This window comes from Magallana gigas, chromosome 5 (assembly GCF_963853765.1).
Source record: "Magallana gigas chromosome 5, xbMagGiga1.1, whole genome shotgun sequence".
NCBI classification, from domain to species: Eukaryota; Metazoa; Mollusca; class Bivalvia; order Ostreida; family Ostreidae; genus Magallana; species Magallana gigas.
The window spans coordinates 30,874,871-30,888,292 of record NC_088857.1 but is presented as its reverse complement, the minus strand read 5'-3'; the positions used below and the strand labels follow the sequence as shown (position 1 = coordinate 30,888,292).

The 13,422-nt window shown below is 36.2% G+C and overlaps 1 protein-coding gene across 7 annotated transcripts in view; it reads right to left on the bottom strand.

Annotated features, from left to right (window-relative positions):
- Positions 1-12,406, bottom strand: part of LOC105338263 (1-phosphatidylinositol 3-phosphate 5-kinase) — a 29,403-nt gene extending 16,997 nt beyond the window's left edge. For 6 of the 7 annotated variants that reach the window (XM_034467820.2, XM_066084255.1, XM_066084253.1 and 3 more), the window contains exons 1-19: positions 12,292-12,406; positions 10,302-10,450; positions 9,798-9,896; positions 9,292-9,449; positions 8,582-8,771; positions 6,611-6,800; positions 6,255-6,345; positions 5,881-6,038; positions 5,607-5,718; positions 5,100-5,211; positions 4,908-5,006; positions 4,458-4,535; positions 4,086-4,209; positions 3,594-3,774; positions 3,191-3,370; positions 2,827-2,973; positions 2,301-2,430; positions 1,685-1,779; positions 278-1,315 (exon numbers count right to left, since the gene is read on the bottom strand). In XM_034467820.2, coding sequence (XP_034323711.1) covers positions 278-1,315; positions 1,685-1,779; positions 2,301-2,430; positions 2,827-2,973; positions 3,191-3,370; positions 3,594-3,774; positions 4,086-4,209; positions 4,458-4,535; positions 4,908-5,006; positions 5,100-5,211; positions 5,607-5,718; positions 5,881-6,038; positions 6,255-6,345; positions 6,611-6,800; positions 8,582-8,771; positions 9,292-9,449; positions 9,798-9,896; positions 10,302-10,410 — 3,291 coding nt within the window. In that variant the 5' untranslated portion in view covers positions 10,411-10,450; positions 12,292-12,406. The remainder of the gene's footprint in view (positions 1-277; positions 1,316-1,684; positions 1,780-2,300; positions 2,431-2,826; positions 2,974-3,190; positions 3,371-3,593; positions 3,775-4,085; positions 4,210-4,457; positions 4,536-4,907; positions 5,007-5,099; positions 5,212-5,606; positions 5,719-5,880; positions 6,039-6,254; positions 6,346-6,610; positions 6,801-8,581; positions 8,772-9,291; positions 9,450-9,797; positions 9,897-10,301; positions 10,451-12,291) is intronic. The other variant, XM_066084251.1, reaches the window with a different exon arrangement.
- Between the last annotated feature and the right edge of the window lie 1,016 nt (positions 12,407-13,422).

Below are 13,422 nucleotides of genomic sequence, written 5' to 3'. Positions count from 1 at the left end.
CAATATACCCCCCTAAACTTCGTTTGCGGGGGTATAATAAATACTGTAAAGGAAATTTAAGGTTGGAAATGTAATGTTGACCAACCTACAAACATCCCAATAAGATTTAACTTTCTGAATCTGATCAAAAACCATAGTCTGAAAAAACTGAATTATTTTCAGACAATTCATTCACAGTGTAGGCCTAAATTGTTCAATCTGGCCATATATAAATATTCAATTATCTTCCTTTCTTACGCAGACAGTAAAAACGGAAAGAATATGAAAAGACACCAACCTGCATTTTCTTATCAGTGAAGGGCATTGAGAGCTGACTGACCACCAAAGGGTGGGCCTCTACCACCTCCACAGTGGACCACATCAACACTGGCTTCTTCACAGGGGGCTGATAGTCGGCATCCTTCATTTTCTTGGTCTCCTGCCAAGTCTGTGGCTCAAAATGCTGCGACCAGTAAATCTCCTCCGAAAAGAACTTCCTGTTCGTGCACATTGAGCCGCTCTCCGTTTCCAGGTATGGAAGTTCGTAGCTGATGAAAGGAGACACTGAGAGAATGACCTCTTTTAGAAGTTTCTTGAACTTCTGGCAGTGTTTGAAGCTTTTTTCTTGTAGGGTGTGGGAGCTGAAGAAGATGGTGTCATCCTTGTTTTTCTGGTAGTTATACAGTGGGTCCGACTGGTCGGACACCTCCAGCCCCACTGGATGTTTGGTGGCAGATGATGGTCGAACGACTTTCAAATGTGAATTCTGACTCGCATTCTCTGCTGCTAGATTTCTCATAAAGCTCTCAGTCTTGTTTCCACAAACCTCCAGCTTTTCATTGGATTCCTGAGAAATGATATGTATTGGAACTTTCTCTTGAATGATCACAACCTCTTTGTCCACTTTTGGTTCAATCCTTTTCACATCACCATTACCCTTGTTTTCGCGTCTTTCTGAATCTGGAATGTTAACAACTACCTCGCACTCTTCAATTCCTTTCCTCAGTTCTTCCTGAACACCACTGCCTCCCTTCTCCACTCGACACATATCAATGCCACTGGCCACCGTTGGTATACCTATATCATCTGCCTCACCCACCACCACCTCCTCCTCACCGAGAGGTTCCATCTCGTCCGGCGTGGACTGCTCCGATTGTTTTGCAGGCGAGGGTTGATGGACTTCCATGGAGACGGACAGGTCGTCCAGACTGGTTGTCATGACGTTGTTGGAGGTTTGGGACTTACTGACAGGTAAAGCAAACTCATCCATACAGAAGGAGATCTCTAACTTAGAGTGGTAGGATACAAACACCATCCATTTCATCACTTTCTTCAGCTGGGTGAAACAGTGAAACTTGACAATATTTTATGGTAAAAACAGTATGGATTTGACAAATTTTTCATTTTTCAGTTCATATTTTCCACTAAAGTTACTGTCTACCAATATCTTGTATGGTGTGTACATACTGTACTGTGAACTAACTTTTATTCACAATGAATTTACAAGTGGCAAACTGGTTACTTACCATATAGATACTAAACACAGTACAGGACTTATTCATGGCAATAAATATTAGCAAAAAAGCCTTTAAAACCTTGCACAACTTTTTAGATAGTGAATAAAAGTAGGTTTACAATTACATGTATCTACATGTTCCAATGATTTGGATATCAATGTATGAAGTGTCTATGTGAGAGCTCTTACCCTTTTGAGTTCCCCGTCAGTGCCCCCTCTGAGAGTGACTGTACAGCCCAGGTGTGTGGCACAGCCATCAAAACACAGCATGGTCTTTGTCTTACCTGCATATTGTACAAACCAAATTCAACAATTCAACTTTTTTACAACAAAAAATTACATCAAACAGGTGACAGAACTCTTGAAATAGAACTTTCATATGATTGTTTAATTGATACAGTGTAAGGTATGATCACCAATTACCATGCAGGTATATGAACTAAAACTTTCCAAAATACATATAACACAAACTTTTGCCAGGTAATAGCATTATGATAAATTAGCACACTCACTAACTTCATTTCAAATTGAAATATTTACAACTGCAAATATCCTGAACTCCTGAGAAGCCCTTTGGGCTTCACAGGATTTGATCATGTGACAACCAAGTTCATATATCCTGGTGAACTTTTTAACTTAAATGGAGAAGTGAAAAGCTTTAATATTGCTAACTGCCTTTAAAATTTAAAGTAAAAAAAAATGTTGCAAATTAGCCTCAACAGCTACATATGATGTGAATTTAAGACCTTGAAACAATTATGATACAATATTAAAATGGTGCAGTCTGCTCGGCAGTAAAACATACCCTGTGGTAGAGTGAAGTTGCAGACCTTGAAGTTATGGCAGAAGCCCAGGCTTATAGGTCCACTAACCAAGCTATCGATGGAGGGCACGATGCATGCCGTGGTAAACCGGGCTAACCTCTCCAGCACACTCTGTAGTATAACAATGATACACCATTCTCAATAATCATCACTGCACTTGCTAGTGTTCTACAACCATTATGGAACAAATGGGCAAGCAGTCACTATTAACTACCAACAACACACAAATATACAATGGAAACCTAGGAAGATATAGCCGAAATATATGGTTCATGTTTATAAAAAGTCCTCAGCATCTAATAACTTACTTTTTCTTTAATTTTACCCCTTCCGATGGAAATTTAAATTCATCTACAGAATAATTGTTTAATCTATTAATTGTTACACCTGGTTTACTCAAGATCTCAGTGAAGATATTACCACTCATTCGAACCAAGATCTTAGAACACATGCAAGTAACTATAGTGGCTGGGGGGATGGATGGGTGAAACTCCTATTGAACCTTACCAGTTTGACATTGAAGATGAGGGTGATGCCAGCCTGTAGCAGGTACTCCTGGGCCAGTCGTGACACTGTTTTCTCCACAACCAGAATGTCTGGGCGGGGACTCAGCGAGGCAATCTTTGAAATGTTGTTCTTCAGAAATTCTTCTTCCTGTGGTATATTTATTCCTCTATTAATTAATTCCTATATTTAGTACATTACCTACATGTTCTGCCAATGGTAACTTTAAGCATCACAACATTGCTTCAGAGAGCTAAAATAAGTCAATATAGCAGTAGTCCAAAAGCTTCATGCCATGCAAATTTGTCAATACTCATACATTTGCTTGTGTAAGAAATGAATTGGAGAGACACAGTTCAGGATTTACCTGAAGAATCTGGGGTTCAAGAGAGGAGAACTTGTTGACCCTCCTTTGATACTCAATCGACCCATTCATAAGAAGGATCTGAGGGTTAGAGATCTGGCTGGCCATCTTCTTATGGGCAATGTTTTTTGTAAACACCATTCCATGAATCATACAGGTCTGTTCCTTGTTACCTCCTGGGATCTATCAAGGAGACAAATAAAATAACGTGGTTTTTTTCTTTTATGAGAGAGCAAGAGAGACAGACAGACAGAGACAAGACAGAGAGACAGAGAGAGCGAGTGAGAAGTGAGAATTATGCAAATGGTTATATCTTTGATTAAAGAACTAAATGAAACTTTTTTTTTACATAGAAAACCAAAAAAAAAAAAAGAGAAAATTTCAAACAATTCTCCATTTCTCATACTTTTTTAAATTTGACATATTTTCTGATGTCCATGTGATCATTTTCTACCCTGACATCTGGGTTGACATATCGACTGATGCGATCAGCTGATCCCAGAACTATGTCTAGCCAGGACTTGGACAGCCCCTCTTTTGTTAACAACTGGCTGGCCAAATCACGCAGATGCTCCATATGAGCGTCCCTTCAGAAATATAAACATTGTTCATCAGGAAAACAAACTAAGGTGTAGATTTTTTGACACTAAATCACTTTAAAAGAATTCAAATTTAATTAAATTCTCAAACGACTGTGGTGCAGCAATGGTGTTTTACACATTTATAAATGGGTCCAAGGTTCATCGAATTTAAAAATTTTGACGCATCAAATTTTAAGAATAGAGAATTTCAAAATTAGGACTGTGTACATGTACATATGCATTTGATTTTTCTTTCTCTGACAAAAATATCTTGATTGGAAAAAGCTGTCTAATTGTGTGACCCATTGACAACATACCTGAGTTTGATGAAGGCTGCCTTCTCCCCGTTCTCCTCCTTCAGAGAGTCCACGTGTCTCCAGCCTCTGTTCAGACTGGTCAGTTTCTCTGCTGTGATGGTTTGAGAACTTGTAAACATAGAACCTGGACACAAAAATGATTTGTTAGGTAGAGACTGTAGAAAATCAAAATCAGATTCCATTAGAAGTTTTTTGTTCTTAAAAAATGGTATCCAGTATACTAGCATAATACTAGCATAATTCAGCAGTCTAATTAATTGAACTTAAACCATACACATATTTCAATTTGAGCAGTCTAATTAACCAAGCTAAGAATGCCAAATTTGAATTCTTGATGATTATTAGTTTCTATTGGTGGATGAATTAATTTACCAGCTATCAAGTCATCTTGACCTGCAAATCCTTCCAAGTCTGTCCTGGGCAGAGGTTCCAAGTCTGCATTGTCATTGTCTGGAGTAAAAAGACAGGATATTGTGTGCAAAATGCATCCATAGGTATATCTTGACTAAAGAATTCCTTCACTTACTAAATGGCCTTAACTAATGAATATTTATAAAAATTGTTTTACTGAAAAATCATTAAAATGTCTTAAAAATAAATTATCAAATTAAGAGTTTTAACAACAATATATGAAGCACATACTTATATGCAGAAAAAGTGACAAAGTATTTGAACAGTTTACATTTCATTCTGAAATGCTTATTCAAAAGTAAATCTTGTTGAACTTAAAATATAGATCACTTAAGATTCATCTTTGACCTTAACCAATCATTCTCCAGTAATGAAGGGTAATACAGTATGTAAATTTCCCTCCGACTATACCTTGTCTGGATCCACCGATCCTATTCTCTAAGCTGGCTGTGAAGGAGCTCTTTTTTCTCCTGAACTCCCTCGAGTCCCCATAGTCCTCAGAGGTAGAAACTAGATTGAAAAAAGTATTTGGGAAATGTACTTTCTTAATGTTCATTAACTAAAAATACCATTTGTGTACATGTCGAATGAAGCTAGACTCACAATCATCAATAGACGTATCGGTCTGGATGGACTTCAGCCACTCTGGCTCTGTGCTTTGTTCTGTTGACTCAGCCTCTATCACAGAGATCTGGGGTGGATCCACAGGGGAGGTCTGTCAAATTGTTGATTCAATATTGTGTATGTATCCAAGATCAACTTAATCAATATTACACTGAATCAAACTTTCAATATTGAATAAATAGAATTGGGAAACAGGCATGTTTATTATCTGCCTGCATTATCTCTCGATCAAAATTTTTAAGCTTGAAGAAATTTACAGATGTGGTTTTATTTAGGTAAATGCATGTAATAATCAAGAGTTTGCTTCTTTTTTATTATTTTGTGAAGTGAAAGTCAGAAGATAGATATGTTAAAACACTGAGATAACACAAAATCAGTTTTATCTCTATATAAGAAAAGAGTAATATGGTGAGAAGTTAACAAGCTGTCAGAACCCACTGTATATTATATCTACGGTACAATAAAACATGTTCAAACCACTTATACCTCAGATGGTTTGTAGAGAGTGAAATCATCATGGAAGACCTTGGGCTGTCCAGCAATGGTTTCTAGGAAGCCAGCATCTAACAAAGCCTGTCCTATGGCTACTGCCTGCAATCTGATAAAGAAAGGCTGCAAGTCTAATACATCTTCTGACACACATAGATATACACATGTATTTTCTCACCAACATGAAATTCAACTTTCAACACTAAAGTAAAAATTCTTTCTCAATCCTGTAAGTAACATGTGTTTACCATTGAGCAACCTTGTCGTTTACCTTTGAGCGACCTTGTCGTTTCTGACAAGCCAGTCCACCACTCTGTTCCCGCTGACACAGTTCATGTATGTTCTCAGTTTGACTCGGTGACTCTGCATCTCCACACCAGACTGGGGGTCAAGTAGCTTCCTCCATAGCTCCCTCAGCTGGGCCGAGTCCTACAGGGGGAATAAAATTGTACATGTACATGGTCTTAATGTTATCAGAATAGATCATTGATGGAAAAGAAAAGTTCTTCTTAAGTGAACCAACTTACTCTATGCTGCAGAATACATGTTATTATTATATTATTTTCCGAAATATGGTGTAAAATATCATTTTACATGATGGCATTTCAATGAATTGGATTTAAAAAAGAGGAAAATAAAGCACACCTCAAGGATTTTTGGATCAATGGTGTCAATGTGTTCTGGACAAAAGTCTGCCACAGACTCTTGGCTTGTGAAGCTCTGAGTCATTAAGCTTCTACAATAAAATAACATAAAACTTTATATTAGAATATTCCCTTAGCATTCTGTCACTTTCAACTGCTCTAAAATGTGCAGTTCACATTTTGAAACATGATTCATGCAATGTGTAAGAGAACAAGAAAATGTTCAAACAGCACATTTTAAAATAACTGCAAAGAAGTTGAAAGATGATTTTTTTGTTTAAATTCCTAACCTTTATAAAGAATATATGCTCCCCTGATAACTTACGATCATGCAAAGCCTTTTTTTTTTTTTTTTACCTTGTAGAGATTATGTCAGAGGATAATCTCCCCCCAGCTGCCCCCTTGGTGCCCCATATCTGGTAGGAGGACTGCTCTACTTCCGTGGAGTTACCCAGGTCATCCCTCTCTATGTGCATGTATCCCGTGGGCTCAGTTTGTAGGGCACTGAGGGCTACTCTACCACAGTATGTACATACTCTGATACCACCTACAAAGCAAGGGTACAATTTACAAGCACATACTATTACAAGACAATCGAATAAAAACCACTGAACCCAGTATGTACACACTCTGATGCCATCAACAAAACAATTGATAATCTCAAACATTTGTACTACTACAAGACTCTCAAAACTAAGCTAACACAGTAAGTACTCATTCTGATATCACTCACAAATCCATTGACAGTTGCACTGACCATTACAATACCATTGACCATTGCAATACACCTTAATTAAAACCACTCTATCACAGTACACACAGATACACACTCTGATACACAAACAAGAACAATGTTTATTTCATTTATCACTATTAAACACATCCATTTTTAACTACATTACAGTCGCACCTGTTTTAAGCGGCCACCTGTGGGACAATGCCAAACTGGCCGCTAAAGACAGGTGGCCTCTTATTCCAGGTTTCAAATTAATGGGAAAAAAACATCGAGTATTTTCATTTTGGCTCTATTGCACAGATTTATTAATAGCATCTGTAATGGCGGCGTACACAGAGATGGTGAATGCACAGCTCGGATTGCTAAATAAACAGTTTATATTAATTTTAAATGGCCGTTTTAATTCCATTTATCTATCAAGGGATTAATAACAAAACATTTTCTGCTAAATACGCCCAAATGATAATTTTCAAGGGATTAAATGCGGGAAACAATCAGAAGTAGCGTTTCCGTACAAAGGCTACTTACTGAACTACGATAGCCGATGTTTTACCTTTTAAAAAAGTATCAAAATTCCATTCTTATATATATTAAGAACCCGTTTTATTATCTCAAAGAAATTTTCTAGCAAAAAAGTGCATAATACCGGCTAATTGCTGCACATGTTAAGCTGTCCCGCGCAAGACTGGCCGTATACAATGACTTTGTAATGAAGTATATAAGTACGTTAATCAATTATCACATTAAATCTCAGCAGACTTCAAATAACACACTAAATTATTTGTCATTAACTCATTATCAGCTTTCGAAGTTTGGCTTCTTTCGATACGGGGTCACATGTCAGATCCAAAAGTCATGTGACAAAACAGACAAAATGGCCGTTGAAAACAGGCATGTTGAAGCCACGGGACCTCAAAACAGTGGCCGCTGGCCGCGTTAGACAGGTGGCCGCTTAAATCAGTTAAAATATAGTGTAAAACTAAACGGGCGGGATTAAAACTGGCCGCTCATGGCGAGTGGCCGCTGATTAAAGGTGGCCGTAACAGCAGGTGCGACTGTATATACTTTCTGATACATAAACTATCTACAAATCCGAGGATTTAAACACTGTTTCAGATACTTCAAACACCTGAACTTCTACATGACACAACAAACCACTCTATCACTTAACATTTACCGATTCTCTCTGACAATACCTTTAAACCATGGTACAATTTCAAGTACCTTTACTACTATAAGACATACAAAAATCACTCTACCGCTTTATGTAGACTCACTGATTCTACCTACAAAACCAAGGTACAATTTTAAATACCTTCACTTCTTCAAGAGAAACAAAAATCACTTTAAGCTTTGTGTATCCTCACTGATTCTACCTACAAAACCATGGTACAATTTCGAACAGATGGGAACAAATTGTTTTATTTTTTGAATTATTACGTCTAGCCTCAATACCTCCGTATACGTAAAAAAAAATCAAAATACGCGATTTCAATATAAGTGGAGTAAGCTGTAGCATGCTGTTACTATTGTCAAATTTCATATTCTCCTACAGGTAAACGAAAGCCACCAAATGAAAGTAGTGCCGGTACCTTTGTAACCAATGATTCGTCCAGGTAGTTCCTGATTGCAGCATTTACTACAAAAGATCTGACCACATACTCGGCAGTGGTGTCGTCGCCGGAATGTGGTAAACCGGTCACCACAATCGTAACATTCCCGAGAGCTGCTGTCAGGCATCCAGTACTGCTTGAAATCACTGTCCTTGTAAGCTTGAGGGTTCTAAGGAAAATAATACCATATAAATAATTCAATTTCATTTGCTTGTCCTTCTTTTCTTTTATTTCTTATACATGTACATATATAATTGAGCAAAATTACTTTTACCACCTTAAAATCTTTTGAATCCCTGATATTTCTCCTTTAAGGGTTGCAAAAACTTTGAAACTATAAGATCCTGATATTCTGATAACTCATTACGACAACTAAAGTGACAAGCTAATCTAATTTTTTTTTCTCCTGTACTAGTAATAAAGAAAAATTACTCTTAATCTTCTAGCTACATGTACAACCTCTTTTGCTTTCAGTTGGAAATCCATCCCTTTAAAGGGATTCACCTACTCCCTCCTAAAGAAAAACCCCAGCAGAAGAAAATATGACTGAAAAATTCAATTACTTTCTCTTTTCACATCCAGTAATCTTAGTACTGGTAACTAATGAATCACCAGATCTTTTTCATCCCTAAATGAAAAATTAAAACAGTGCTATTTTTTCTCCTGAATCCTCGTAACATGTCCCTCACCAGATTTCTTTTCTCCAAGATCTTGCTGAGCCGACTAAGGACACTGGACCTGTTCCTGTTGGCCATTTGCGGCATGCTCCATGAACCCTGGCGGGGGAAGTCATTCCCGGAGGAGGTCCTGTCCCTTGAGTCTTCCTCCCCATCACTCTCTCCTCCCTCTGTTTGAACAATTACTCAAAGAATTATACCACTTATTTTTGGCATGAACACACTTAAAGTAACACAATGATTCAAAAAAGATGTTTTACTTTTTGATTATAACAATGGAAATGAAAAGAAATACATAAAATTTGATCAATTTTGCTTCACTATGTTTCTTTACGTAAGAGTTTAAACATCTAAATGAATTTTTTTATATTTATTTACCAATTTGCAAATTTTCATTTTCATTGAGGGCAAAACCTAAAACCGTCAAATCTCTTATTTCTCTAAATATGTTAATGGAATTTTTTTTATCATTTAATTTCATATCTTACAGCCACTGGCTCACAACTATCAACTTTTACCGTTGCTTTCTGGCTGCCTCTGTTCTTCTGTGACCACTGTTGAAAGAGTTCTCTCCCTTTCTACAGACACTTCTCTGGATTTACTAGAGGATTTGTCATCTAATAATGGAGGAATATATTTAGTTTAAACTGCATAACTATCAGTCTACTATGTTACCTTGTATAATTAGCCCAAATGAGACTTGCAATTTACTTCAACACACATGACAATAAAAACCAGGAAGCAGATGTGTATATATTAAGTAAAAAAAGATAGCAATAATAATAAGGCAGCATTTAAGGTAGTGTTGAACTCAGAAAAAAGGAATACTTATGACAAGCATATGTTCAACCAACCAAATAATAGATGTCTCATTTACCATGGTAGTTTAGACGTGTATTTTATTTTTAAAAAGATCAGTAAACAGGAAAAAATCACACGGTGAATATATTCAAGTCCCTTCTTTACAGAAAGTGTAAATTAGACTGATAACAATGAAATCTTTGCTGCAAATTAAGATTTACCCTTAGTCTTTCTGAAGAGTTTGGATAAGAACCCTGATGATGGCTGTTCCTCAGAACTAAGAGGGCCAAACGTAGTCAGTTTAGTGGGCAAAGGGTCCCACTGTGCCATGTTGCTAAACAAGCCCTGAATACCGGTATATCGCCATGATCTGGAATGACAATGCAATACATGTATGTACATCCACTTAAACTGCAGATGTCCTGCAATAGCAAAATCAAATTATTTAATGCATAGCAAGCATTACACATTTTTTGTTATATTTAAAAATGTTTGTTGACACTATTTATAAATATTTTACACTTATTCAAACAACTAAAATATTAAATACATTTGAGCTCAGATAATGCGCAAGGATATTGTGGTCAATATAGTTTCTGTACATAGATTAGAGCCAGTTCTTACTTTGACTAACCAATGGAAGCCTGATCAAGACCTGTTCAGATAATTGAACCATCGCAAACATATGCATGGAGGATAGAAAATTTATCAAGTGTTCCAAGTACCTGCTCTGCTTAACTTGCCTCTTGTCATTAAAAGACTTATATTCTTGCTTACTTTATGTGTGTTTTTGTACTCATACACAGAGTGCCAGCAAGCACTGCAAACTCTAAACACAAAGCAGTGCTCCAAGTTGCGACTAAAATGGTCGCATTTGCGACTAAAATTTCAATTTTGCGACCAAAATTTCATATTAACTCGCATTTTCGCAACAAAAATCATCGTAATCGGGATCGAAATTAAAAAAAAATTAACTCTCGGCCAATGTAATGTTTGAATAAATGTTAGCTTGAATCAAGCGTCGCTGGAATGTAGATCAACATCTTGCATTTGGTGAGAATCCTCATGGTAATTCCAGTGAGCAGTGCCCAGTGTGAGAGAACCATCAGTGCTGTCAACCGCATAAAGAGTGGTGTTCGTAGCTGTTAAGATCCCACTACTGTTGAGGCACTGATTAGAATTAGCAGTGAAGGTCCTCCTATTGAGGAATTTAAAACTGCCTCCAATCCTGATTGCTGCATAGTTTAAATTGTCAATTTGTTAAAGTGTAATAAAGGATATATGTTACTGGGAGTCTTTATTATTTGTTTCATATTTAACTTGTTTATAAAATTATTATCAGTTATTATGGCGAGTGAATTATATTTTGATGGCAACCATAAATTCTGAAATGGCGACCTAAAAAAATTGTTGGTCGCCATTTAGCGACCTGATAGCAATTGTGACTTGGAGCACTGCAATGCCTGGGCCAAGAGAAAATTTAAACTACTGCTCACTTTGACGTACTGAATTTTTCTGTCTGTAAGAATTGTACCAACACTTCCATGTAAATTTTGCGAGGGCACCAATTTTATGTTCTTGTGAGAACAGGTAAATATTTCTTTTCGAATGCCATGCACTTAAAAGCGGCATAAAACTTTCTGCTGATTATAAAAATTGTTTTGCAACTAGTTGTTTTAAGTTTTTATCTTGGCAATTTATTTGGAGCATTAATTGTTACTCTGATGGAAACAGTAGAGTGATGTCTGCTTTGCTAAACTGACTTCACAATATATCTAAACACTGAGCACGCAGCCTGTAGAATAGTGAATAAATAGGCAGATCCAACTGTGCACATTTTAAAAAATGTGATCATGGTATTGGTTTCGCCATCCAGACGGCCTTTTCATTAAAAAAAAATATACCGAAGAGGAAAATATCTTGATTCTGTTCATTTTTTTTTTCATAGATGCATGCATATGTTACCCAAGCTTTAAAATTATCATTATGAAACACATGTGCCGATGTGTGCTTAATTCAATTTATGCAGCGCTCGTCCCAACGGTCGCCGTAAATATATTAAGTATTCTGTCACTACATCTGTATACATAAGGGATATGGCCATCAACTGCACTGGTCCATCGGATATCATCAGGAGAACGATCACCAAACTAAGTTCAATATGATTGATGATTCAAAAAGACTACAGGCCAGCACAGCTTATTTACTTACTCAATATATTGTTCACGTTAGTTAAAGTTATTAATAATGTCCCAAAACTTCTGTGTTTGTGCCGTCTGCATCAGAGTCATGTGGTTAACTGCAGCGCCATCTGTAAACATTGTCGGTGTAAAAAAAGAAGAAACATGTAACCGGATTTTCCGGAAAATGACAAACTGTGGCGAATTTGGACACGATTTTAGATCAAAATTTTCTTCTTTTTTATGTATAAAATGGCTAACTTGCTCATTTTGAACGATTGACCAAAATTTGAATATTAGAAGTCAAGTTTTAAGAGAGATACAGAGGTAAGAAATCATTGTTATGTAAACAAGGCTCGAGTCTTATATTTGTTTACAAATAATGTAAAGTATGGAATTACCATTTCTTTGACCAAATGACTCGTGACAAACAAGGAAAACTGATTCAATGTGTTCATAGATAATATAATAAACAGAAAAAAATTGATTGAGACTTACACTAATAAAACACATATGTAAACCATAACAAAGCTCGAGATTTGTTTACAAAACAAAGATTTTCAAACTCCGTACCTTGCTTATACCTCAATATTTGACTTTCAAATTTTGGGGTATAAGCATTAAAAGTACCCATATTAATCATTATAAACATTAAAATTGGAAAAAATAAAATTTTCAATTTTGAGCTCAAATCGTGTCCAAGTCCTTTAAACAAACCCACAAAATTAGTTAAATTCAATGTTTAAGTAGGATAAATGAATCATAATCAAATTATAAAAGTCGTTTTTAGGTTTTTAAAATATAAATACTTGGTCGAAAATGCATTTCGATCGACCTTTCGTATAAAGGTATATAAGGCAAAGTATATAACTTCAATGAAAAATCTCTAGCAAGTTTCGATACCTCGACTGATGGGCTAAAATAGAAACTATATACAAAAGTTCATGTATTTTTTATAGGCAATATAAAACCCACATCGTATATCATGATATATATTTACGAGAATCTTAACTTTTATTGTTTGCTGAGACGAGTTTTTAAAAACGATGCTGCAATTCAATATTCAATTCAATTTCTGTATTGATCAATTAAGGGCCCTCAAGGGGCAAGAGGAAGATTGTATAATAAACATTCATTATACAAAATAAACACATTTACACAT